Source organism: Motacilla alba, chromosome 7, assembly GCF_015832195.1.
Source record: "Motacilla alba alba isolate MOTALB_02 chromosome 7, Motacilla_alba_V1.0_pri, whole genome shotgun sequence".
NCBI lineage: Eukaryota > Metazoa > Chordata > Aves > Passeriformes > Motacillidae > Motacilla > Motacilla alba.
Genome location: NC_052022.1, coordinates 1,440,813 through 1,467,795, shown reverse-complemented (window position 1 = coordinate 1,467,795; position 26,983 = coordinate 1,440,813). Strand labels below are relative to the sequence as shown.

At 41.2% G+C, this 26,983-nt stretch overlaps 1 protein-coding gene across 50 annotated transcripts in view; it reads right to left on the bottom strand.

Annotated features, from left to right (window-relative positions):
- Nucleotides 1–25,703, bottom strand: part of NEB (nebulin) — a 158,793-nt gene extending 133,090 nt beyond the window's left edge. For 49 of the 50 annotated variants that reach the window (XM_038142070.1, XM_038142082.1, XM_038142075.1 and 46 more), the window contains exons 1-39: nt 25,558–25,703; nt 24,742–24,848; nt 24,179–24,244; nt 20,307–20,351; nt 18,645–18,857; nt 18,174–18,281; nt 17,926–18,030; nt 17,518–17,622; nt 17,315–17,419; nt 16,589–16,693; nt 15,450–15,554; nt 15,171–15,278; nt 14,655–14,771; nt 13,913–14,014; nt 13,727–13,834; nt 13,528–13,632; nt 13,054–13,152; nt 12,720–12,824; nt 12,063–12,170; nt 11,272–11,583; nt 10,588–10,794; nt 9,668–9,772; nt 9,437–9,544; nt 8,972–9,283; nt 8,388–8,594; nt 7,994–8,098; nt 7,280–7,387; nt 6,742–7,053; nt 6,344–6,550; nt 5,799–5,903; nt 4,895–5,002; nt 3,623–3,934; nt 3,226–3,429; nt 2,660–2,764; nt 2,208–2,315; nt 1,513–1,824; nt 995–1,198; nt 542–646; nt 338–445 (exon numbers count right to left, since the gene is read on the bottom strand). In XM_038142070.1, the coding sequence (XP_037997998.1) occupies nt 338–445; nt 542–646; nt 995–1,198; nt 1,513–1,824; nt 2,208–2,315; nt 2,660–2,764; nt 3,226–3,429; nt 3,623–3,934; nt 4,895–5,002; nt 5,799–5,903; nt 6,344–6,550; nt 6,742–7,053; nt 7,280–7,387; nt 7,994–8,098; nt 8,388–8,594; nt 8,972–9,283; nt 9,437–9,544; nt 9,668–9,772; nt 10,588–10,794; nt 11,272–11,583; nt 12,063–12,170; nt 12,720–12,824; nt 13,054–13,152; nt 13,528–13,632; nt 13,727–13,834; nt 13,913–14,014; nt 14,655–14,771; nt 15,171–15,278; nt 15,450–15,554; nt 16,589–16,693; nt 17,315–17,419; nt 17,518–17,622; nt 17,926–18,030; nt 18,174–18,281; nt 18,645–18,857; nt 20,307–20,351; nt 24,179–24,211 (5,430 nt within the window). In that variant the 5' untranslated portion in view covers nt 24,212–24,244; nt 24,742–24,848; nt 25,558–25,703. The remainder of the gene's footprint in view (nt 1–337; nt 446–541; nt 647–994; nt 1,199–1,512; nt 1,825–2,207; nt 2,316–2,659; nt 2,765–3,225; nt 3,430–3,622; nt 3,935–4,894; nt 5,003–5,798; nt 5,904–6,343; nt 6,551–6,741; nt 7,054–7,279; nt 7,388–7,993; nt 8,099–8,387; nt 8,595–8,971; nt 9,284–9,436; nt 9,545–9,667; nt 9,773–10,587; nt 10,795–11,271; nt 11,584–12,062; nt 12,171–12,719; nt 12,825–13,053; nt 13,153–13,527; nt 13,633–13,726; nt 13,835–13,912; nt 14,015–14,654; nt 14,772–15,170; nt 15,279–15,449; nt 15,555–16,588; nt 16,694–17,314; nt 17,420–17,517; nt 17,623–17,925; nt 18,031–18,173; nt 18,282–18,644; nt 18,858–20,306; nt 20,352–24,178; nt 24,245–24,741; nt 24,849–25,557) is intronic. The other variant, XM_038142071.1, reaches the window with a different exon arrangement.
- Between the last annotated feature and the right edge of the window lie 1,280 nt (nt 25,704–26,983).

Sequence of the window (26,983 nt, the reverse complement as noted above, 5' to 3'; positions counted from 1 at the left end):
CTGAGGGCAGCCCAACACCTCAGAACTCCAGGCTGTTGCACAAGGAGATGCACTCACAAGGCCAGGATGGACCCTGCTTTGAGCTATGGCCATCACCCAACTCCCACAGCTATTCTTCCACACCACCTAGGCCCTCCCTTGCAAAAGTGCACATCCCTAAATTGCAGGGACAGCTACAGGTGGACAGCATGAACAAAAACTTTGATGGACAACTGAAGGGCAGTGACAGGTAATGGATTTGTTGCCTCCATTTGGCTCAGTTGCAAACCCTGGGTTCAACTGCCAGCACGTGGCACCCGTGTGACAGCGTGTGCCACAAGGGCTGCTGTGCACTCACATCACTGGCGATGTCCCGGGAAGCTTTGGCAGACTTGATGGGAATGGCATCCGCCCGCATGTCGTAGCCCTTCTTCTTCTCCTCCTCCATCGCCTGCTTGTACAGTTTCTGCAACAGACACCACCAGGCCCTCAGACATCGCTGCTGCCCACACACGGCAGCACCCAGGGATGGACACACACTGCACCCTCAACAAGCACCCACCTCGCTGAAGTTCACTTTGTTCTGCTGGGCCAGCAGGATCCCAGGCGTGTCCGGCATGATGTGAATGCTGGTTTTGTCCTTCTCCCACGCTGAGATGTACGAGCGCTGGGAAACAACAGGAAACAAGAGCACACAGGTTTAGGGAAACAAACTCAATGAGAACATCAGCACCGTGAACCAAAGCAAGAGGCTTCTACTTTGAACTGACCCAGAAACTCCTGCCCTTTCCCCACACCTTTCTAATGCTTCACCCTTTTCTTTTCCACACTGTATCCCATTACTACTCCAACCATGCAAACAGAAATTTAATCTCATACAAGGAATACAAATCCCTGAGGCAAGAGGGATTTTTTTCCCCTTCCACAACCAGGGCCTTGGAAGGGCATAGAACAACATCCATAGAGCACAGAAGGTGCTTGTTGCCTTCAAAATGCAAATACAAAGAAATCTCACTTGGTCCATGATTTTGGAGTTGTGCTTTGCCAGCACCATGGGCATTGAGTCAGGAAGGCTGGTGAATTTGATGGTGTCTGGGTGCTGACGATACTTCTTGTCACTCAGGATCTCGCTCGCCCTCTTGTTCTTCTCAACGTCCAATGATCCAATTGGGGACCAGCCAATGCCCCTCAGCCACTGCAGGTCAGACTTGTACACGTTCTGGAAGGACAGGAAAGGACACAAACAGCTCAGCAACCTCCTCTCTCCAAGAAATCCTAACTCCTACCAAGGGAAGCTGCACTTAATGGAGCATGCTCCACTGGGTCAACCCAACAGCCACCCATTCAGCGTTTGGACCCATCTCCTGAGGCTCTCCACTGCCCTCAGCGTTTGTCTTTCCCAACTGCTGGTTCTCCATAAGAAAAAACTTGACTCCATCGCCCTTTCCCTGCCACACAGACCCCTCCAAAACTAGGACAGAACACAGGACAGACAGCCCAAGGCTGTCACTCAGTCAGTAAAGAACTACTCACATCACTCTGCAGGTCATACACTGTCTTGGCATGGACAACGTCGTTCTGGTCCGGCAGGCAGGTCCAGCGGTGCAGAGGGTGCCGGTAATCGGCATCACTGACCAGCTCCTGGCATTTCTTGGCCAACACCACTCCCAGCATGTCCACAGGGCTGCTGAACCTTGTCTTGGACTTCTCAAAGTCCTTCTTGTACTCCCTGTCACTCTGGATCTTGGCCACGTGCATCGACCACATCATCTTGGGGTCATCCTCAATGTTCCTGGCCCCGATGTGGTGGCCCAGCTGTTTTCTGTATGCAGTTTTGTATTTGTACTAATTGAACACAGAAACAACAATTACCATCTCTTTTCAAGCTGCCATTTCAGTTTCTCCGTTGTTACTACAGTAGTTAATAGTTTTATGTCTAACATAATTTAATTAGCTTGTGTTTTTTCCCAAAATTTTTAGCACTTGTTATAACATCCAGGAGATATTATGGAATTTCTCAAAGCATACATATAATCTTTATATTACTGTGCTAATTTAATTAGCTTCACACCATTAAGAATTACAGAACATTTGAGGTGGGCAGCAACACAACAGTTTTAAAATTTTACATATCTCCTCCAGTTAAATAGAAACTATTTTTCTCCAAGATTATGTGCCCCCTCTGTGCCCTGTTCAGAGGTTCCTGATTTTCCCTCTGCAAGACCCACCTCACTGGCTATGTCTCGGGATGCCTTGGCTGCCTGGAGGGGGATGGCATCAGCAGGGAGGTCGTAGCCTTTCTTCCTCAGCTCTTCATATCCTACCTTGTAACGTTTCTGTTAGAGAAGGATAGAAAGGAATTAATGCAGATAAAACTCTCTAGAGAGTTTTTCAATGCTACAACTTTCCACCTCTGACTATTGAAAAGAAAGCATGGGTTTCCAAACACAGTTTACTTAATTAAATTAAACTCCATACCTTGCTATTAATGACAGGCATTTTGTACCCTTGGATACAAAATATTTCAAAATTACAATTTAAAATATTTTCTGAGTATTTCATTGAAGATCAAAATTTTCTTTTAGCAAATATATTAATCTGAATTATTCCCAGAGCTTTCTGCAGAAGTGAGTAATACAATCCTGTGATTCTCTGTACCCAGTTTCAAATGCAAACTTACATCACTTGTGTTAATCAAGTTTGATTTAGCCAACAAAATTTCAGGAGTATCAGGCATGATGTGAACCTTAGTCTTGTCCTTGTTCCAAGCTTCCCTGTAGAGTATCTGAAAGAGACACAAACAAAAACCTGGTCTGATCCAAGATCCACCTGCACAGCAGGAATTTCAGTTCACCTTTTCTCTAAATTAGCAAAGAACAGATCTACTAAGCACGAATTAGGGATGTAAACAAAATAAGATAGTAAAATCAAATAATACAATGACTTCTTACTGAAATACAACCTTTTTTCCTTCTTTACATCCATGTTATGCCATGTAAACAGCATTAAAACAATATATTTACATACTGCTTACTAAAGGTTTTATTTGCAGTTATACTGAGTAAATTATCAGTGCTCAAAATCTTCATCTTCTGAACAAGGCACAAAGAGCAGTGAGGCCCTGACTATAAACACCTGCTATCTGGATATTTTAAGTGCATGTTGTGAACCAGAGATGCTTTTTAAAAATGTATACTAACATATTCATTTATTGAATCCTACGTTCTGTCTCTAGAGGCAACTTACATCACTTCTATTTTTGGCATTAGATTTTGCCAAAACAACATCCATGGCATCTGGGATACTTGTGAACTTAATCGTGTCTGGGTGCTGCCTGTACTTCTTGTCACTCAGTATTTCAGAAGCTTTCTTGTTCTTTTCAGCTTCCAGAGATCCCAAAGGACTCCATCCAATGCCTCTGAGCCACTGTAGATCTGACTTATACAGGTTCTGTTAAGGGTGAAAATCAAAACCATAGAGATTATTTCACTGTTCATTGATCAAACCCTATGAAAAGTCTAACTGGCAGTTCAGCTCCTATCTCATCTATACTGATATCAAAAGCGATTCATCAAAGATACTTTCCAATCAGCAGTAATTATTTTACATGGAAATAAGTGAATTAAACCCAGAGGGAGCTTACATCACTCTGCAGCTCGTTGACCCTCTTTGCCTCGGTGACATCAACCTGGTCTGGCAGACAAGTCCAGCGGTGCGGTATGTGTTTGTAGTCCACATCACTGACCAGCTCCTGACACTTCTTGGCCAGAAGGAAGCCCAGCATATCCACAGGCATATTAAACTTGGTCTTCCACTTTTCAAAGTCTTTCTTGTACTCCCTCTCACTCTGCATTTTAGCTACTTGCATGGACCACAACATCTTGGGGTCATCCTGCAAGCTGCGGAACCCGATGTGATGCCCCTGCTGCTTGCGGTATCCTTCTTTGTACTTGAACTGCAATGGCAAAGGCGGCACCACTCAAACCACAGTGACAAACATGCAAGTGACAAAATACCAATTTATTCCCTCATCTTAATGTTCCTCATGAAATTACCCCTGGAAGTGCCCCAGGACAGGTTGGGTGGGGCTCGGAGCAACCTGGGATAGCGTAGTGTGGCCCTGCCCACAGAAAGGGCGGAACTGAATAATCCTCAATGTCCCTTCCAACCCAAACCATTTTGTGATTCTACAAATAAGCAATTTGTTGTGGCATCTCATGTAAAGTTTTAGCAGCCCCTTGACTGATGTGCATGACTTGGTGTCAGTGAATGCTCTCCCTGTGAAAGAAAGAGTCCTTGGAAAGGAGAGAGCGTGGCAATAGGAATGGCCTCCTGTGCCATCTGACTCAGAACTCCCTAATACTGACACACTGAAATATTTTGATGAATAACATCATCAACAATGAAAAATTATGAAATACAAAGATACTTAAGCACAGGAAACATTTCCTAATGATTAATAAAATATCATTTTTATTATATAGAGAATTAATAAATTATCTATCCATAAAAAGAAAACAGATGCAGGAGTTGCATTTGTACCAATTTATAGTAACAGCAGTCCGTGTGTCACCACATCTGTTTCAGAGTTGTAATGAGGATTTCTCTGGATAGGCACTGGGTTCAGCTAACTGGACCAAATTTGCTGCTGCTCTGAAAATGAAGCAGCCCAAAGAGCAGAAAACTCCTCCCTTTTTATGAGCAGCCATGAATGGAGCAAACTTTGGACTTGGTAAGATGCCAGAGAAACCCTTGTTAAACTGGACAAAAACAGCCCAGGAAGGAGTTTTGTCAGTAATGTTGGTTTTGACTCCAAGCCACACCTTAGCAGAGAGGTGTATCTCAATTTACTGTGACTCTGTAGGTTGTAACAACGAGGTCAGAGCATGTCACACTGAGTTAAAATGCTGCTTACATCACTTGCAATGTCCCTTGAAGCTTTGGCAGCTTTCACTGACATGGCTTCAGGTGTGAGGTCATAGCCTTTCTTTATCATTTCCTGCCAGCCAAGCTTGTAGAGTTTCTAAAATTGAAAACAATATTAATTGAAACCAGTAATATGTATGTCACCTGCTATTTAGATACACTAATGATCCAAATTCTGGTCACCTCACAGGCTTCAGTTATGAGAGAAGGGCTGCTAGAATGGGAACTGAGAAATAGGAAACTGGTAAACAAGAAATGCTGGTCTTCCAAAGTTTAGGAGAGGGACTAAATAGTTTTTCACTATTCAGCAGCTTCCTACTATAGCTTATCTTGATTTGAAACATATCTGGAGAACTTTAAACACATACATCTGAGATAACTGAACACTTTTTGATTGGCTTAACAAAATTTTAATAAGGTTTTCATTAAGCCATTTCACAGTCAAGTCAGTTTGTGCACAGTTGATTTTAAGTACAGGCATTCTTAAGTCAAAGATTTGCCTCTGAGCAATGATGCAAAGGAAAACCTGAGTGTTTTCTACTGGCACAATTTTCCCTTTCTCCTATCTGAAAGCTGAGAGAAAAGCTGGAATCACTGCATCTACTTTTTCCCATAGGTTAGGTTAAAAATACACACAATTAACTTGAAATTTCATAGCAAGGAATTTTTAACATGACTGAATTCTACGCAAAGCATAGAGTATGGACTATGTACTTCCAGACTTCAAAAGCAGGACTTGTATTTTCCACACATTATAATGCAATTTATTCTGGCCTGAAGCTTGTACTTATTTAACTCTGAAAATATCACCCACATAAAATTCTTGCCTGTGGTCTTAAATCTCCAGTAGACATTAATTTAAAATGTTGGGAAGATGTATCAGAATACTCTACCTGGCTGTAGTTTGTCTTGTTCTGTTTGGCCTGTAGAATATCTGGTGTGTCTGGCATCACATGGACCTGAGTTTTATCCTTCTCCCAGGCTTCAGTATAAGCATGCTATGGACAGAAAGTCACATCAGATGTGTTAATATACATGACAAAAGATGGTTCTTCCAGGGCTTTCACCTTTCCATTTGGATATGGATGAGTAAAAAGGTGAAGATGCTGACTCAGATTTATTTTATGAATTAATGATCTAATCCAAAATCAGCTGAATTATTGTTCAGTCTTGCTTCTAATGAAACCAAACCATCAAGATTTTCAGGAGCAGTCATTTCTATGTAAGAATGGGATGAATAGATGCTGGAGAAAAATGACAAAAGATTTCTTTAAGCAATGCTGTTTCATTGAGAATGAAAGATGAAAAAAGAGGAGCCTGTGACAGTTGTTTTTCCCAGGGGAACACTGCCACATAAAGGTGTGACAGAGATTTACAGGGTGGTTATTGGAATGGATGAGATGTGAATGCCTGCCTGGCTTTTCCCCTAAATACTCACTTTGTTCATGATGTTTGCATTCTGCTTTGCAAGGACCAGGTCCATGGCGTCGTTCTGTTTGGTGAAGCGGAACATGCTGGGGTGCTGGCGGTACTTCCGATCGCTCGCGATCTCCGTGGCTTTCTTCGATTTCTCCACATCCAGAGAACCAATGGGACTCCAACCAATCCCCCTGAACCACTCCTTGTAATCCTGCTTGTACTCATTCTGCCAAACAGGACACAAAAGCAAAGCTGACAATGTACAAAAGCTCATACAGAATAAACCAGTTCTTTCCAAAACACGGCCGTGATGGAAAAACAAAAGCTACAAAATGAAGACAGCTCATAAAAAATAATCCTGTCCTTTCCAAACTGCAGCCACGACGTGAAAACAAAAGTCACAAGAAGAAAACTTACATCACTTTGGATCTGATTCATGTTTCTGTACAGCTCCAGACTCATTGCATCTGGCAGGAGCATGTACTGGTGGATCAGGCGTTTGTAGTTGGTGTTGGTGACACGGTCCTGGGCCTCCTTGGCTGCCACCACGCTGAGGGCATCAGAAGGTGTCTGGTAATGAGTCTTGCTTGCCTCATAGGCCTTCTTGTACTCCCTGTCCGACTGCATCTTGGCCACTTGCATGCAATGGACAAGTTTGGGATCATCCTGGAGGCTGCGGAAGCCAACGAGTTTCCCTTTGTCTTGTTCATACCCTAATTTGTATTTATACTGGAAGAGAACAGAAACAGAGACTTTGATTCATTTAGACCTGAAATTAAGGAAAAAATTCTTCCTTATGAGGGTGGGGAGGCCCTGGCACAGGTTGCCCAGAGAAGCTGTGGCTGCCCCTGGATCCCTGGAAGTGACCAAGGCCAGTTGGAGCACTCTGGGATAGTGGAAGATAGTGGAAGATAGTGGAAGCTGTCCCTGCCCATTTTTTCTCCCAAGAACTTACATCACTGGCAATATCCCTGGAAGCTTTGGCAGCTTTGACAGGAATAGCATCAGCCCTGAGATCATATCCTTTCTTCCTGGTTTCTTCAAATGAAGATCTGTACATTTTCTGGAAAAGGAAAAAAGAAACATCTTTTAAAAAAGCAAAAATTTACGTGTTTTGCACATGCACAAATATTGGTGAAAAGTTACACCTATGAGGATGTCATCTTAAAAATAAAAAGAAATAAAAATGTCTATTTCTGCCCACATTGCAGATGTGCAAAATTACAAGCATACTTTATTTAGCATATGTGGATTTAACAAGTGTTTACCAAAACCTGTCTATAATGTCATCTTTTACCAAAAAAAAAAACCAGGTGCTACCTACATTTTGAACCCTGTACAAAACTTTGTGCATGGGGAAATAAAATAACCAATAATAAAATAATAAATAGAGTAACAAACATGAACAGTACTCAAAGTCTACTATACTTTGTTAGCAACTGTTAAATTTTAATGGTCTGCATGGACACTTCACAACCTGACCATAAACATGGCTTTTTCTTGGCAATTCTGGGTATCTAATTTTGGGAAAGGAAGCAAGGAAAAGGAAAATTAATAGGTTTTGAAAAATTACTACAGGTTAGCAAGGTGAGACTTTTGCATGCTCTCATCTTACTTATTCCTAATCAAAAAATAAGAGCAAGGTCACGGCCCTAAAAACAATACTCACTTCACTTAAATTGAATGCATTTGCTTTTGCTAAAGCAATCTGTGGAATATCTGGGGTGATGTGAATTTTCTTTTTGTCTTCTTCCCAGGCTTGTTTGTACTTGTGCTGGAAAGATAAAAATAAATTAGAGACCTCAACATCTGTTGTTATTATTAAATAAAACAATTTAAAATACTATTTTCCACTTGAAACCCAAACTGCCTTCACAATGATGTGTTGCTACCATCAGAGCAACATTTATCTTTTTATTTTAGCACTTAAAGCACATTCATTAGCTACAAAATAAAATCATGTTTTCTAAAGCTCTGCATACAATAGGGTTGACTATTAAATCAGATGTAGATTGTTGCCCACTTCTGCAAGCTGAAATGAATTCTGATGTGCACTTTCTTACCTCATCCATGATTTTGGCATTATTTAAAGCCAAGACCATGTTCATGGAATCCATAGGAACAGAGTACTTCAACTTGTCTGGATGCTGGCGATACTTCTTCTCACTCACAATTTCCATGGCTTTTTTGTTCTTCTCAGCTTCCAGGGAGCCCAGTGGGAGCCACCCAACACCCTTCATAGTTTCATCATACTCTGCTTTGTATTGATTCTGCAGGCAGAAAGCAGATAAAAACAATATGAAGCATAAAATAGTTTATAAATTTGGAAGTAGAAGATAAAATGTATTAAGGAAAAGTGAAGCTTTTCCTGTCTTGGTCTGCACATAATTATTGCTCCTGAAGAGCCTGATGGAGTAAATATTCATAAAATTGCTTGTTTCTAAGCTCAAATTCATTAATGAAATATTTCAGAGTCTAGGAAAAATAAAACTGCAGCAATTGTTGAAAAACTTGTATAATTTACTACATTTTCGTAGACACCTGGCCTAATTCCACTAATTAATAATATTATTTATCTTACAGTGTTTTTTCATAAACTAAGCATCTTTCTGTTCACAATGCAGAGGCTGAAGAACCTCTTACTCACATCACTTTGTAACTGCATCATGTTTTTGGCCAATTCAATGCTCATGGCATCTGGCAGGACATTGTAGGTGTGGATTAAGTTCTTGTAGTTTGCATTTGTAGCCACTTCCTGAGCTTTCTTGGCTGCCACCACGCTGACCATGTCAACTGGAGTGTGGAAATTAGTCTTGGCCTCCTCGTAACCCTTTTTGTACTCCCTGTCAGATTGCATCTTGGCCACCTGCATGAAGTGCACCAGCTTGGGGTCGTCCTCCAGGCTGCGGAAGCCGATGTGCTTCCCTTTGGCCTTCTCGTAGGCCAGTTTGTATTTATACTGAGAGAGGAAAGAGAAAGAACAGCAAAAACCTCAATTAAAAAATGCAATATTAAGCTCTGTTTTAGCACTGAGAAAACAGATCACAAGATCTCGGGTTCAGTCATTAAATTTAAATAAAGTCACGGAATGGTATCACATAACCAGACTCACATCACTGGCGATGTCCCGGGAGCTCTTGGCTGCTTTTATTGGAATTGCATCTGGCTGCAAGTCATAACCCTTCTTCTTGTCCTCCTCCCATCCAGCTTTGTAAAGTTTCTAAGTTCAGATGTGAAAGAGAACAGGTGTCATGAAGGCAGAACTCTGAAGTTAAACAATTTCAAGCAAGGCATTAAAATGACAGCGAGGCACTGGAGGCCCGCAGTGAGCACAGCAACTCACATCACTCATGGTCATCTGGTTCACTTTGCACTGCAGGATTTCTGGGGTGTCTGGCATCACATGAATGCTGGTCTTCTCTTTGTTCCACTTATCTGTGTACAGCCTCTGCAACCACAAAGGAGTTGTTAGCACTGAAAAGGTACTGGACTCATGAAATAACAGTTTGCTTTTGTTCTGCTCATTTGCAATGAATAGCATTTCCTAGAAATATTATTAGCACCAGAAATAGCCTTCCCAGAGCTGTGAAGGCCTCTGCAATCACAAAGGAATTGTTAGCCCTGAAAAGGTACTAAACTCATGAAATAACAGTTTGCTTTTGTTCTGCTTGTTTGCAATAAACAGTATTTCCTAGAAATATTATTAGCACCAGAAGTAGCCTTCCCAGAGCTGCTGAGGAGAAACGTTATCTTCCTCCTTTCTTTAGTATTGTAAGAAATTTGCAAAGTATGTTTTGATATTTAATAAATATTGAAGCTGGAAGTTTCCAATCTGTGTTCTTCCCTTAATGGGAAGCAGAATTTATTTTCACAATCATTGTTTCCATGGAAAACAGGAATAAGGATCAGTGGTGTCCTGGATAACCAGACAAATGTAAAGAACTTCACTTTCCAGGACATTTGTACAAAACTGACAGAATTCCAGGTTTTCTGCAGTTCACTTCTTGTGAGTGCATCCTACAGAAAAAGGATTATCAAAGGATAAATAAATCTGGAGAAGAATTCTTTAATCTTTAGAAACAGAAAATGAAACTCCCTTAATTATGGGCAGTCAGAGGCTTACCATGGTCTCTCAGTGCCCAGTCTTAACCAAGGAACTACCACAGCCCCTGGAAATTTTAATATTTCCAGTGGGAATGCACCTTGCCCCACAGCTTTGCAAGACAAAGACCCAAACTTTGGGTCAATCCAACAACTTCCCACCTTGTTCATGGTCTTGGCATTTTGCTTAGCCAGCACTTGTTCCATGGCATCCATGGGGATGGAGAACTTGAGCTGGTCGGGATGCTGGCGGTATTTCTTCTCACTGAGAATCTCCGTGGCTTTCTTGGCCTTTTCTACATCCAGTGACTGAATTGGGACCCAGCCAACTCCTCTCAGCCAGTTATTGAAGTCAGATTTGTACAGATTCTTTTCAAAAATAAACAAGAAAAACACAGTGAGGCAGGAAAATGAGTGTCTATACACATAAAAGCCTTAAAACTTCCCCTTGACATTCATTTTTGAGGGACAATTTAGATTTAATTAAAATTTAAGTATGATAGAGTCAGTATTTAAGAGAAATAAAATCACAGTAATTAAAATCTTACTACAAAAATACATCAGTTAGTAAAACATGCTCATTTTCTGGGAATATGCCAAATATTGAGAGATATTAAAAAAAGTTGTTACTTGCTAGGTAAGTTTCCTACAGCTTAATAGCTGCACATAATTCAGATAATGTTTGGAAAATAAATGGCTCCAGACCCGTCACTTACATCCCAACCTACTGTAAATCCAATATAATATATATTGGATTATAGAAATTAATTATTTAGCCTTAAAACATTAATGATGTCACGAAGTCATGACAAGAATTAAAACTGGAGCTGATTCTTGATGACATACATCACTCTGAAGCTGCATCACGTTTCTGGAGAGCTCCAGGTTCACAGAATCAGGCAGGAGGGTGTAATTGTGAATTGGCTGCTTGTAGCCAGTGTTTGTCACCACTTCCTGGGCCTTCTTGGCAGCTGTCACGCTGAACATATCCAGAGGAGCGTGATATTTGGTCTTGGTGACTTCATAATCCTTCTTGTACTCCCGATCCGACTGGATTTTGGCCACGTTCATGTAGTGGACAAGTTTGGGATCGTCCTGCAGGCTCCGGTACCCGACCTGTTTGCCTTTGTCTTTCTCATAGGATTCCTTGTACTTGTACTAGAGACAAAGGAAAAAACCAGCTTTACCCACCTGGGAAAGGGAAAACACTCTTTGGATGGGTTTAGAACACTGAGTTTCAAAGTATTAATGCTGCAGTTCATTCTAGAACCTCGTAACTGGTTTTTATGACAGCACAGGATTATTTAGGTCAAAAAAAGAAGAGGATTATTGGATTTTTCAGCTTGTCTTGACACCTGGTACATATCTCAACCCACACCTGTAGCTACAAGCCCTCCCTCACCATTGTCACTGATGTAGGCTTGCAACTCCCAAGGACATTCAGCTTTTAATTAAGACTGTAATAGTAATAAATTACTGAATGGCCTCACCAAACAATTCAATATCCCAATATTCAACTGGGGATGTTTGAGAGGAATGAAGAGTCACTTGGAGTACAGGTCTCCAGCACAGGTAAATAATAAAAAGTAATGAAATGAGGAGGGGTATGGGTTCCACTGGATGTAAATCCTACTTACATCACTTGCAATATTCCGAGAAGCTTTAGCAGCAATAATTGGAATGGCATCTGGTTTCAGATCATAGCCTTTGGCAAGGGTTTTCTTCCAGTCTGCTTTGTAGTTAGCCTTGGAGGGAAAAAAGGGAGGAGTTTGCAGTGTCAGGAATAGCAATTCTAATACAGAGTTTGAGCCCATGTTCTTATTACAGATTTGATTACAGGAATCAAAATATCCAGTTTCATCCATGTAACCTTATGGAAAAATGTTAACCTGCACACAAACTACAGTTCTATTACAATAAATAAATCCACTACAAAGATGATAATGAATTCCACAAGCATTTTTACACTTTTTATTTAGAACAACTCTATCAGTGGCATTTTTGGCCTTTCTTACGCAAAATCCTTTTTCATTTGACTGAACCTTCAGAAATTTTTTCCTGTTAGCTTCAAACTCAGCCTTTGTGCTCTAAAGGAACTGGAGAAAGCAGCCTGGCTGATATTTTTATCAGTCCAGCCAGACGATTAAAATTCCACGGCTATTAAGGGAGATGCCCATTTTTATCTCATTCCTGGAAAGCTGATAATGCCACCAAAAAATTTACCATCACAAAGGCAATAAAAGTGATACCATCAGTGGAGAGCTTCATGGTGTTGAAATTCAAAAGGTACTCACATCACTGATGTTGTAGGCATTGACTCTAGCCTGGATGAACTGGGGCACATCAGGAGGGAGGTGGTACTTGTGAATAATTTCTTCCCCTTTGGATTTATACAGTATCTGCAAAGAAAAATAAGGAAGATATTTAGCAGCCCAAATTATAGACTGTGAATTGAAAAACTAATTTAAAAAATCTGATTTCCAGGTGATGTTCTGTTGGAATAAAATTGTGAGTACACACAGCCATCCACGCAATTATTTCAGGAGTGCTCTTAAAGCTGGAGGATGAAGTGAAGGTGGGCACAGGGCAGAAACTGGGAATGTCAGAGTGTTTCCAAAGTTTACTTACATCACTCAGCTGTTTGCTGTTGATCTCTGCTTGCTTCTGTACTGGAGAGTCAGTCACTGAAGTGAATTTGGTTTGATCAGGATGCTTTTTGTAGGTGTACTGAAAGAAGACAAAAAAAAATATTTATAGAAAACACATATAAAGCATTTTCCAAGTATTGATAAAACAAATAAAATTATTAGTAAATTAAGTACTTTTAAAATATTAATTTGAAAAAAATATTGATTGAAGCAGGTGAATGCTTGAGGTTCATTCTTCATTTTGGTACTACTGCTCTCATTTTATGGGTTTACTTGTTATAAAAAGGATTGTGCTATATCTGTTTTGATCACTAGATGTCACAAAAGGCCCTAAAACAGAGATGAAGATTTTTTTTTTTAAAGTCACATAAAGTTACAAATGCAGAATCATTGATGTTACCAGGGATCACTCAGTTAATTTTTCTGTGTTGAACAACTGCTGCTCTGTACTCACATCTTTACATTGCTCCAACTTCTTGATTGCTTCATACTCTTGAGTTATGGTCTGAGGGAAGTAGCACTTTGTCTTTTCCTCCTCATAATCTGCTTTGTAATTTTTCTAGGAGCAAGAGCAACATTCAGTGAGGAACCACAACTGAGCTTTGTCTGAACTGTCGGAGTGATGGGGAAAACAGAACGCTTGCCACACTTACATCACTTTTCATAGCTTCAACCTTCATGCAGTGGATTTGATGAGGGTCCTCAAAGCTGCCCAAGTAGCGCCCCAAAATATTCTTCTGATATGCATCTTTATATTTAACCTGCCAAAATAACCGTGAGTTGAGAGGCAAAAGGAACCAAGAGGGTACTGAAGGATAAACCCCAAGTGAAATACCTACATCACTAAAGTTCTTCAGAGCAGCATCAGTCTGGAACTTGGGTGTCTCACAGTAATTCATCCTGTTTCCTCTGGACTGTTCATAGGCTTCTTTGTACAATTTCTGCAAATCAAATAATACCAGATCATGCAGGAGATTTCACTGCAAGTCACCCCCACCATGTTAAAAATGCCAGGAGTAAAACAGAGAAATGGTTCCAAAGAAAAGCTTTGCCACAGGACTGAGAAACAGATGGCACTGTTTCCCCAATGGTCTTTAAAAATAACTTTTTTTAGGTTTGTAAGGGAAGACAGAAACGTCTGGCTAAGGGTTTTTGAACTTCTGACACTGAGAAATATTCGATCTCTTTTCATACAAATAAAGGAGGAATTGAGAAGACTGTTACAGTGAATAACCAGAACATAATATAAAAATATTATATAAAAGTACCACATATATTATCATTATTAGCTGAAATTCCTTAAAACAGTAAGGGAAGAACTGTCCCTTTGTGATTCATTATCCACAAGGATCTAAATGAGCTATCACTAATTAGGCATCCATGTGCCACTGTTGCTACACCCATCTGTGGAGAGTTCATTCTTTACCTGAGTTGTTCTGGCTGGTGCTATGTCATGACAAATATGGGTCTACAAAACTAAAAATACTACAAGATCCAAAGGAGAAGCCCTGTGAAGAAATGGTGAGTGTGGTTTCTGGTACATGACTGAAAATGATGTAGCTGCACATTGATAATACTCACATCACTCAGAATATTTCCTGCAGTTTTTAATTGCTTCAGCAATGGGTTCTCTGTAGCAGGGAGCACATTATAATCTGCAATAGCTTTTTTCTTTTCATAGTCTGCTCTGTATTTGAACTTGAAGGAACAAAAATAAAAAAGAGGTTTCAAAAATCAGTATTGAAAGCCAAATGTCACTAACCTGTGTGACTGCCCAGAGCAGCTGTGGCTGCCCTATCCCTGGCAGTGCCCAAGGCCAGGTTGGATGGGACTTGGAGTACCCTGGGACAGTGGAAGGTGTCCCTGCCCATGGCAGGGGTGGCACTGGGTGGTCTTTAAGGTCCCTTCCCACCCAAACCATCCTGTGATATGAATCTATTTTACTATATAATCTTCAACTTTCCATGAAAAATGCCCCTTTTATTTAACTTACGTTGGCGAAGGACCATGAAAGGTCTTGCCAAAACAATGTCAGCACAAACTTGGGGGAGTTCAGAACTGTTCCCAGGCTGAGCAGGTGGCACTCAGCTCCCTCACCTTGCTGATGTTTTCTGAAGCTCGTTTGTTGGCTTCATATTCTGGAGTTTCAGTCTGCATGAAGTAGATTTGGTCTTTCATGTTTTCAAAGTCTTCCTGGTATTTCCTCTGGTAGGAACAGACAGGAAACAACACAATAATTACATTTAATTGTAAATTAGAAACCTACAACAGGGATTATTTAAGAAATAAGCAATGCCACAAATGGAGCCTCAGTATTTTCCAAATGAACATAAACAGGGATAAAGCTGTTGAAGATTTTCTGCAGGATTCACTCACCATACTTAGATTTTCTGCATTCATTTTTGCAACTGCCACGTCATAGCACGGAGTTTGACTCCACTTGCCTTTGATTTTGTTTTTATAGTCCTCATGGTAAATAACCTGTAAGGAAACAAAACAACAAAATTGAATCTCCAAGACACAGCTCCATTTTCACCTGACAGATTCATTTTCCAAAGCTGTCTTTTTGAAGCTGCTTCATATTTGACGCCTGCCTTGTAACTATTTTAGCAGTTATGGTCAAAAACACCTTAAATACGATTTGGCCAAACCATTTCAGTGTTAAGTAATTTCTCCTATTACCTTCCCTGATCTAAAAAGGATAAATAAATCATCTCTAACATATTCCTTTAGTTCTGTTTTCTCCCTGGTCACATAATATCAGGATATTGCCCATTAAGTCAGAATTTACTGGGACTGCTGCTGGAACTGGTTATAAGCAAATCCTTTTAATTACCTGGTATTTGAGAGTTCCATTATTTATTCAAGCTCACAGAAATCAAGTATTAGAAGTTTAAAGAGTTTTTCTAACAACAAAACACATGCCTGAGTTTTGACTCAGTGTTCCAGGGGCATTTTCAGCCACAGTTGCATTACTTTCCATAAAAAACAAAACTTCTCCAAAACTTAACATTGCTGAAGAATACATATGCCAAAAGTAATCTTAAAAAAAAAATCTATATTTTATAGTTTTGGAGATACCTACAAAGCTTATTATTTTATTAATATCAAAGAATTATGGTGCTGATCCTTTTTTTTACATTATAAAATTTTCTTGATGACAATTTAGCTTTTAAGCTACGGAAATATAAGATTAAAGAAAATGTCTCTAAATTAATTATTTTACCTTACAAAGAGGCTCAGTGCAATTTTCTTAGTGGCTTCTCCACCATGAGTGAATACTGCAATTCTCTAATCATAAAATGTAGATAATTTTCAATAAACAATAAAATAAATTTTAAAAAATTATAATAATAGTTAAATTCTGAATGGAGTTAAAACACTACTTCCAAGATTATGCAACTTGGTTCCAATTTCTCCAGCAAAAATTGGTCTTCCTGTGTGTTTTTCCTTTTCCTTAGGTCCCTTTTTGCCTCTCCCTGCAGATTTGGGGTTTGGGCAGAGGTTCTACTCACATCACTCAGCTGCCGTGACACCTTCTTGGCTTGTTCCACTTCAGGGGGGTCTGGCAGAGAGGTGAATTTTGCTTTCCTTTCATCGTGCCCCTTTTTGTAAACAATCTGAAAGGACAGAAGAAATAAACATTTATTTGAGGATCACAGCATTGAACTCTGCTACCACCACATTAACAAAAGGAGTTCTGCCCGCAGCCCCTGCAGCAGGGATTCTTTAATCTATGTATTACCAGGGAACTTCTGAACCTCTGCAAAATTCACTGAAATCCTCAGTGAGAGCTGCAATCCCCTGTCGAAGAGCTCTGTGTATCTAAATATCAGCAAATCCCAGTCCCACCAATCCCTGGCCTTTCTTGTCACTGCTTTTGGCACATTTGCAGACCCACAAGAATGAACAGGACTTGGAGACAACCCTGAGAGTTTCTGCATTTGGGGAGATACTCGAGGTCTTCTTGCTGACTTAATAAATTAATTATTTCATTCATTCCTAACCCAGCACCAAATTGCCACTGGATTTACACTCCAGTATGCTCTACTCCGTACTCTAGTATCAAGAACATATTTTCCTGTGAAGCACCACTACTGTCAGAGCTCATTTAACACACTTTTATTTTCTGTACCACTGTGAAGCTTTTACATCTAATCAAAGCCCATGGCACGTCCCAGGTTACACCATGACCCAGCAGCCTTTAGTACCCACATGCAAATCCCTGCTCTGATACTCACATCGCTCAGAGTCTTCTGAGCCTGTGCCACCCTTCTGAGCTCTGGACTGTCATTGTAGGGATAAAACAATGTTTTGTCTGCATCCCAGTCTTCAGTATAGAGTTTCTACAAGAAAAATGCCAGAATGTTCATTATTTATTAATTTCCGGGTTTGAAAGCTCATTTTATTTCAGCTGCTTAGATCTGTGGTTAGCTTTTCTTACCTTGCTGAACATTGCTGTGTTTTTTATTGCGTTCACAAGCTCTGGAGCATCAGGGGGAAGCAGGTACTTGTCCTTATTCTCCTCCCAGTTCTGTTTATATAATACCTGGAAGGAAAGATCAGCAAGTTGGTCACTCTATCATTAAAAAAAAAAAAAAAATTTACTTCTGTGAATAAACTGCTTGCTTTAATTTTTTTTAAAAAATCAAAGTCTCAGAGCAGTAACATCTGAAGAGAGCACCTGGAAATATTTAACATTATATTTATATTTGCCACACCATCTCCTCTGCTATCCCTCCCTGTGCCTCTAAACTGTTGGATAAACGTTGCTTGGCACCCTGAGCTCAAAACACTGCTCTTGTCAGTAACCTCAGGATCCACCAGTGTTGGAAAGCCAGCAGCCACTCACCTTGCTCACTTGCTGGGACACCTTCTTTGCATGTTCTATATCCATGGCCTTTTCATCCACGTGGCAAATGGTTCTGGCAACTTCCCCAGCCATGCGGTATTTAACCTGGAGCACAACAAAACTCACTGATTCCACAGCAAAACTGACTGGTTTTTTTTTTAAAAAAAACCCCACAGAATAATGACATTTTCACCCTTCATATAAACACCCAGAACCTGGATGACCCTAGAAATGCACTTGTTACCCACCTCACTGAGCTGGTCCTGCACTTTCTTGATCCTTCGGATCTCTGGGGTATCAACTGTGGAAGCATATGGCTTTCCTTTTTCTTTTCTAAATTTTTCCTTGTACTTGTTCTGGAAGAAAATCATGATAAAAATAATTAAGACATATCCCCAAGCTCTGGCAGAACTGTATTAGCAATTATTGCCATATTTATCTGGTTAGGACAGGAATTTTGGATTTTATTATCAATAATATAAACTAAAATTATTCAGCAATATTTTCACTTCTGCTTACTTTAGCCAACTGAGTTTATTCCATTTGACACAACAGGAAAAAATCCATCTCTAACTTGGATCACCTCTAATTTATTATATTCTCCCCAGGAGCTTTGTATTGATAAACCCAGATATTTGCAATATAACTATCAAACAACCCCTGTAAAACATTTTTAAAGCTGGTGTTCCTCAAGAAATAAGCACCATGGGACAACCTACCTCGCTGAATAAGTCCTTCATTTTATTGCTGTGTTCTAGGTAAGGCGTCAGAAACTTGGATGGGTCCACTTTTGTCCGGATTGTCTTCTTCCTGATGGGAGGAGCTGCATCCTCCCCGGAGGGCTGGGTGTGCTCAGCTGTGTAGGTGGTGGTTGTGGTGGTCTCAGGGACTGAGTAGTCTGTGCTGATGGTCTCAGTGATCTCAGTGACCACCTGGAGATCAAAAAAAATCAATAATCACTTGTTTTATAGGTGTAAAAGTTTGTTATCTTAAGCGTTTTTCACTGCCCTGAGCTGGGTGTGCTTGGCTGTGTAGGTGCTTGTGGTGGTCTCAAGGCCTGAGTATCATCTGTGATGATGGTCTGAGTGACCACCTGGAGATTTAAAAAAATTAATAATCACCTGTTTTATATCTGTAAAAGTTCATTAGGATAAGAGTTTTCACTGCCCTGAGCTGGGTGTGCTCAGCTGTGCAGGTGGTGGTTGTGGTGGTCTCAGGGACTGAGTAGTCCGTGCTGATGGCCTCAGTGACCAGCTGGAGATTTAAAAAACTCAATAATCACTTGTTTTATATCTGTAAAAGTTCATTAGGATAAGAGTTTTCACTGCCCTGAGCTAGGGTGTGCTCGGCTGTGTAGGTGGTTGTGGTAGTCTCAGGGACTGAGAAGTCTGTGCTGATGACCTCAGTGACCAACTGCAGATCAAAAAAATTCAATAATCACTTAGTTAATAGCTGTAAAATTCATTAGGATGAGTGTTTTTCACCCCCATGATATGGTGCAATGGTGCTCTGCTCTCATCCAGATCCACATGGAGACAGAAAATCAGGGACACTTTTCCTACTGGGATTACCATTGTGCTCCCACTCTAAAAAAACCCAGAAGGAATGAATTCTCTGGCTGGTTGCTGCATCAAACTCATGGAATTATTCTCCAGAGGGTCTGGGAGAGTGGGGCTCCAGCTGCCTCTGCTGCACATGCATTAATTTCCAATCAATTTTAATACTTTATCACACTTGCTTATCAACATAGTCAAGCTGCAAGCAGTAATTTTAATACTAAGATTCTAATGAAAAGCATCTGAAAATAATTATCACAACTAAAAAAGGTGCTCCAAAACCACCCAAATAAGTGTCAGGTTTTATTTAGTATCAATTAGCTTTATAAAAAAAATTGCCTTTATAAAGGAATTCATGAAGGTCAGAGTTCTGAGAGTTACTTGCATCAATGAGACAGAGGTGAAAATGCATCAAGAATTAATAACTTCTGTTTCTGCAGAAGCCCATGCCATAAAGAATATTCATGATAACACAGCAGAGTTGGGTTATGGCTGTTTCAGAGGTAGAATTTCAAATTATGGCAATCACTCCTTGGTGAGCCAAATATTTGTTACCAGTGACACGATGAAAAATCTGCAAAAGTGTAATTTTTCAGTGAAATTACACAAGGTGAAGGGAACAGAACTGATACATGTAAACTGATCTTAGATCATCACACGGCAGGGACTTGAAGCAAAAATAAAGCATTAAGCAGCAATTGTTCACTGATATTTGTGTGTTTAACGTGAAAAATTAAACCTCAGAATACAAAAGGCTGCTAATTTAGTGTTTCATGTTAATTACATGCATTTATGTGCTTCATGCAGCATGACAGGGACCTTTACCTCGTGTGGCTCACCCTCCTCAATAACTGTCTCCTCAATGTAGTACTTTGAAAAAAAAAAGAGAAAAAACATCATTGTTAGACCTGATCAGCAAACTGTAGCTTCTGTAAAGCTGTTTTAAAACACATTTCTGGAGAAACAGGGTTTTAGTTCACAGGTGCTTATGGAGTAATTTGGTAACTCTGAATATCTGTTCAAATTTTGCATTGATGATTGGCTTTTTATTCCATACATTCCCCAACTAATAATCGTCCAAATAATTAATGAAAGATTGTTATCCAATTTTACCCACAAGAGGGAAGATATTGATGACCACAACAAAAGAACCAGCGTTTAAACCTCAGTATTTTCCTGGTTTTTTAATTTGGTGACACTCATGACTGTTGTCCTCAGGGTTGCTCCTACAAGGACACAAATAATTTCTGGCTACTGGTTAAACTTTGTTGCTGATCCCAATTCTAAGCCTGCTGATTTTCCACCCATTTTACTGCCCTTTACACGCCCATGATTTATAATCTCATAAATCTGGGGATAAAAACCACAACGAGAGGTGTCCCTACAGCATACCATGTACACAACCTCCCCTGGTCTCCCCTTGTCCAGCAGCTGAGATCTCATTATAAAAATTAATGAGGTTCATCAGCCATAGATTGCTCTTGATAACTCAGTGTTCACTTGCCCACTCGACCTTCATGTCCTTCATGTGTTTAAAAATAGCTTCTCAAAGGATTTTCTCCACAGCCTTCCTAAAAAACAAAGTGATGTTGACCAGCTCCCCAGATCTTCCTTCTTGCCTTTCTTGAAGGCTAAATCCAGCTGAACATTGCCCATGGATGTAGGAATGGAGTTTGTACTGTTTTAAATATTTACGTTTCTCCCAAGTTGTCTGCTCCTGCTTCCACTTTCAGTACATTTCTCTTTTTGTGTGTCATTTTCCTCAGTCAGGAGCTCTGTGTTCCTCCACTCCACCCTCCTGCTGTTTGATTTCTGCATTCGGGCTGAGCTGTGTGCTCAGGGAAAATCCTGCTGGAGGATCACCCAACCACCCTGGCTGCCTTTGCTGGTTCCCATGGGATTTTCCCTGAGCAGCCCCAATTCTGCTCTTCCAAAGTCTGGGATAATTCCATTTATTTTGCTCACTGCTCCCTGGATCTTCAGCTCCATTGTCCCGTGGTCACTGCAGCTCTTGATCTTTGCATTTTCCACCTTGTTTGTGGGCACCACGTCCAGTGGAGGACGGGACAATGGATCTTTTCCAGCCGGGACAACAGACCTGGGAAAGGATCTGGGACGCCTGAGGGAGCCGGGAATGGGCTCAGCCTGGAGAAAAGGAGGCTCAGGGGGGCCCTTCCGACTCTGCACAACTCCTGGCAGGAGGTGCAGCCAGATCGGGCTTTGCTCCCAGGGCATAATGGACAGAACAATGGGAAACAGCCTCAGGTTGTGCCAGGGGAGGTTTTTGTTGAAAATGTTTTTTTAAAATTTATTCTCCGGCCGCCACTTCCCGAACGCGGCCGCGCGGTGGCGCCGTCCCGCGGGAATGGCGGCCGCGCTGAGGGGGCCGCCGGGGCCTGCGCCTCCCGCACCTGCACCGCTCAGAAATGACGGAAAAAAGCTTTTAAAAACATTGCTACACCAACAGCAGCCGCTGTCCGCGGGGTGTGCTTCTCCTGCGCTAAGAGAAAATGGGAAAATGCCGAGTTTATGTTGGAAAGTCTCCTCCGAGCGGTAATTGCTTGGGGTCGCTTGCCACAGCTGCGGGAACAGAAGGCCCTTTGAACCTAAAAAAATTGTCGTTAAAATTTAAGCCCCTTTCTGAGAGCTTTTCCTCAAAGTTAGTTCAAGGGACCAAGCCGTCCTTCCCAAGCTGTGACATACTGGGCTGTTCTGAGGCGATTTCCCTGCTGGACACACCTCAACAACACCATCCACAAACCTCCCACAAAACCTTCCTCAAACTTTCCACAAAACCTTTCACAAACTCCCTGCAAAATCTTCCACAAAAAGCCTCCCAGAAACTTCCTACAAAACCTTCCGCAAAATCCTCTGCAAAACCTTCCACAAGCTTTCCACAAAACCTTCACAATGCTCTCTGCGTTTCCACAAACTTTCTACAAAACCTTCCAAAAAACCTCAAGTAACTCAGCAGCAAATGTTTGTAGCACTCACTGTGGATTTTTTGCACATCCTAAGACAGCTACAACACCAAGTAATGGCTCATAACTCCAGAGAAAGTTAAAAAATAGCATTTTAAAATCCTTGGCAATGCCTCAGCCACTCAATATTCAACGATCATGTCCTTCTCTTTCAGAAGATGAATTTCTGATAGGTTTAAAATCTTGGATTGATACAGGAATTAGGAAAATTCTGGAAGGGCTTAAAATGGTACCAGATGGTGTTGTTTCTGTTTTATTTAGCATCTCACCACGAGTATCCCAAGGGAAGTGACTGAAGCAGTGCCTCCTCAGCCCAAGGGATGTGGTTACAGCAAGGTGGTCATTGAAAATTTAAAACAAAGGATGAAATGGGGCTGTGTGAACAAAAAGCCCAAAATACCATAACTCCTGCTGGAATAAAGAAACAATGAGAGCAAATAAATATCCATTACAGAGCGCACACAATGCACAGGAACCATAGAGGCGATTACAAGTAATGTGAGAATAAGGAATTTAATGAAGCGTGGGTGTCATTGTAGCTAGGTAGTAAAATGTCTTTAAAATGAACTTTATGAGTGCTGACACCTATTTTGCAAAATGCATTTAACCACTCTGACTGGCAAATCATTTGGCTTTACTTCATTCAGTATTTGAAATATATAAAGCTGGCAGTGCCCTCACACCACCTGAAATCAGCAGTCCACTGAACGCAGTGTGGTGGCAAGGAGTTGTAGGATGTTTACATTTATAGTCTTCTTTTCCTCAAACACTGAGTGATGTTTTACAAGACTTTGTATACTTCATGACACATGAGTTAATTTCAGAGTAGTAGCAATGCAACAAGTAATACCACCCTGTTAATTTCATGTACTGTTTCAATAACAAAGTTGTTGTTCCCGTGGCTCCAGCTGTAGGTTGCCCAGTTACTGGGGAATTTTTTTATTCAGTTTCCTGAGTTTAAATGACTTACTGGCAAATTAATGGAGATAGAATCATGGAATCACAGAATGCTCTGGGTTGGAAGGGACCTTAAAGATCCTCTGTTCCACCCCCTGCCATGGGCAGGGACATCTCCCACTATCCCAGGCTGCTCCAGCCTGGCCTTGGGCACTGCCAGGGATCCAGGGACAGCCACAGCTTCTCTGGGCAACCTCATGTCACAACCTCCCCACCTTCACAGGGAAGAATTTCTTCGTGAAACCTAATTTAAATCTACCCTCTGTCAATTAATAGTCCTCCCCCCTTGTCCTGTCACTTAAACCTGACTCCATCTCTGCAATGTCTCAGGCTAAATTGGTTTGTGGTGGCACAAAGCTGTTGCATTTCTGCAGAGGCAGGGCTAGAAAGGGGCTTCCAAAGCCATCTTCACCCATGGATTAGGTGACAGAGGGCCAGCCAGGAGGGAAGGGAGCTGGCCCAGTGCATCTATAATTATGCAGGGAGTAATCAGAAAACCTCGCACTGGGAGTGTGGGATGGTTCCAGTCCTTATTTAAACTGAGAAACTATGACAGGAACCGGGGGACTTTGCTCCAAGAGCAACTGTTGTTGTTGTTGTCGTTTTAGTGATGAAACCATTTAATAGATATCTAATCATCCCTAATCTTCGGAGAGCAAACAGCAACATCTCCTCCTGAGCAGCATCTCAGTGAGGTGATTAGTGTATTCAGTCACGAGGCAGGAAACAAACATTTCTACTCTCACGTTTTCTTCTTACCTCCACAACTTCCTCATATTCTTCTTCCTCCATTCTGAGGGTTTGCTTCTGTCTCTCCCCCACTCACTGGTCACGCAGCAGGTGAAAATGTGAATAAATAGTATTAGTCCATGACTGAAAGTACCATGAGAAGGTACAAGTCAAGCTCATAAAGCACTTGAGGTCATGGTTAATAACTAGTCAGACCCTAAATAAAGTTGGGATCTGGCATTACTTCGACTGTTATGGAAAAACATTGGATTAAGTTTCAAACATACTGATATAAATTACAATTCTGGACTAATACCTCATGCCAGTTATAACACCAACTCTGGATCCAATGAAAATAAAATAAAAGCAATAAATAAAATAAAAGAGATAAAGAAGAGATCTCTTGAAACATGATGTGATATTTTCATTACAACAAAATTAGTTGAAGCGTTTTTCTTTTCTCTGTGACTATTCTACACAATTTCATTATATCATTCAAGCTCCTGTTTGAGTGGGAGATTTATATTCTACTAATTTCATTCATAAGTGAGAGCATAATGTAGAAAAATATTGTAAATATATTTTTAAGTGACCTTAGGTTAATGAGGTAATTTCTGTCTTCCCAGCATCAGCCTACAGAGATGCTCGGGGGTTGGGTTTTTTTTAAGCTCTTGTGGGTTTTTTCTCTGTTTCTTCAGACCTGGAAAAGATGAAAATCCATAGAGTTGGCTGAAGTACAAAGCACAGATTAGTGTCAGCCCCTTTGAACTAATTAATTAACACACTGATTTTGCTGTGAGGCAAAGCTACAATTTTCCACCAGAGTCTGCAGCCCTGTTTCTAATGTTGGGAGGGGATGAGGCTTTGGAACAGCTGCTCCTGAGTCCAGGGATATTTGCCGTGTAAGCTAATCCTGCCAACTGACGGGGCACTTGGGTTGAGCTGGCTAAACTGCAATTCCTTCTGAGGCAAGGGAAGTCAAGTCATGCAGGTTAAATATAGGAACATTAAATACTGGCCCTTTTTAGCCCCAACGGGCTGAGAAAAATGGCCAAAAATTAATTGGGAAAGCCATGTTGTATTCTATTAAAATAAATTAAGAATAGCTCAAATAATGAGGGACAAGTCACGTGAAGCGGTAGGCAGAGGTGTACGAACAAACTCAAGAAGTGGGGTTTGCATATAAACACAACCTCTTCAACCTGTCACCGTTACAACCTTCAGCCACACTTCCAAACCCCATTCCAGGTCTCTTCCTCCTCCTCCAACCCACAGCCAGTTATTCAGACAGAAAAACTGACTTCCATGGGCAAAGCACAACAAGCATTCCCAAAAGACTACAGAATGGGGAAACAGCTCAAGATCATCTTCTAAGGCAAAGAAGTGGAATGCATTTAAAATGTCCTTACCAGCGACATCCAGTAAATATCCTTTGGAGCAAAGGCTCTCCAGTCTTCCCTCCTGAGCAGCACTGGGCGAGAGCGAGGGGGTTTGGTGGCTCCCGGTGACACGTGTGGCCCACACAGCCAATCTGGCTCCAGCCCGCTCGAGTTTCAGCCCTAAATATACTCGGTGACCCCGAGGGAGGGCACCTGTTCTCAGCAGCATCAGGGAGAGGGAGCTGGGCACCTCCGTGCTCCTCAGGAAAGCCAAAACACACCAGAGCTGGGCTGGAGCTCACCAGGGCTCGGTGAGGTGGAGCCCCAGGCAAAGCCAAGGGAGTGCTCCAATGGAAAAAACAAAATTAGCAGAGTTGATAACAACATTGAATTTCAGTTGATGGAGGCAATTTCATTCCTATGACGTGCCTGGATAAACACCATCCCAATTCAAGAATCTCTGCACTTGAGGAGTCCACACTGCAAACTAAATTTTTGTATAAACATGTCTTTAATTTCACCCCATAAGGACACCTGAAGTGCTTTTTCACCTTGATGCAAATCGTGTGTCAATGTTTTTATCACTTATTAAATGTTTCGTAGCTGATCCCACAGACCCAGGAAGATGCCAAAAGCGACTGTTTGCAGGGAGGGAACCCAACAAAGAGCCAACATCCCTGGTGAAGGAAGTCCAAGAAGAGTTGATAAACAGATTAAGTGACAGGGGAGCAAGCCTGGTATTTTGGAAGGTCAGGAATGCCGTGATGTATGGAGCAGAACCAGGGTGATGATAACAGACGTGACTTCTCAGGGGATGACTCGGCTGACAAATAGGGTTGACTTTGGTTCTTCAAGGAGGTGCATTCAAACGCCAATATCAACAATGATCCCTTTCCATGTGCTAGATCACATTATTCAATAAATGGTTCTCAGGAGCCCTTGAGAGACATCTTTTTCTTTAACTCTTTCCAGAAGTTCATATTTATATCCAGATGAAATATCATATCTCATTCACTTCTGCCAAGTCTTTTAGACTCTGCTCAGATCTGCAGACCCCTCCCTGTCTCCTTTGGCCAAGCCCTTTTCAATTACTCTGCATTTTGCTTTACTAGGCAGTCCTTCCCCTTTTCATCTGATTTCTGTTTATTTAACTTTCTTAACCTCTTCTGAAATTGTCTAGAAATTAGCACAGGCTGTTGTTGGAGTCTCTGGAGAGCAGCCTCAGCGTAACCTGCTGCTCTCTGCTCCTGATCCCCCATGAGTGCACTCCAGAAATAACTCACAGGCCCCTTTTCCTCCCAAGAGCTGCTTCTCAATAGATTGGATGGCAAACGTGGCAACTTCATCATCAATAACAAACCTTAATGGAGTGAAGGGCCAGCTTTCCTTATTGAACATGTAATCCATTATTGTCATTCCAGCTCAATCCTGGACGCTCCTGCAAAGAATTTCTCCC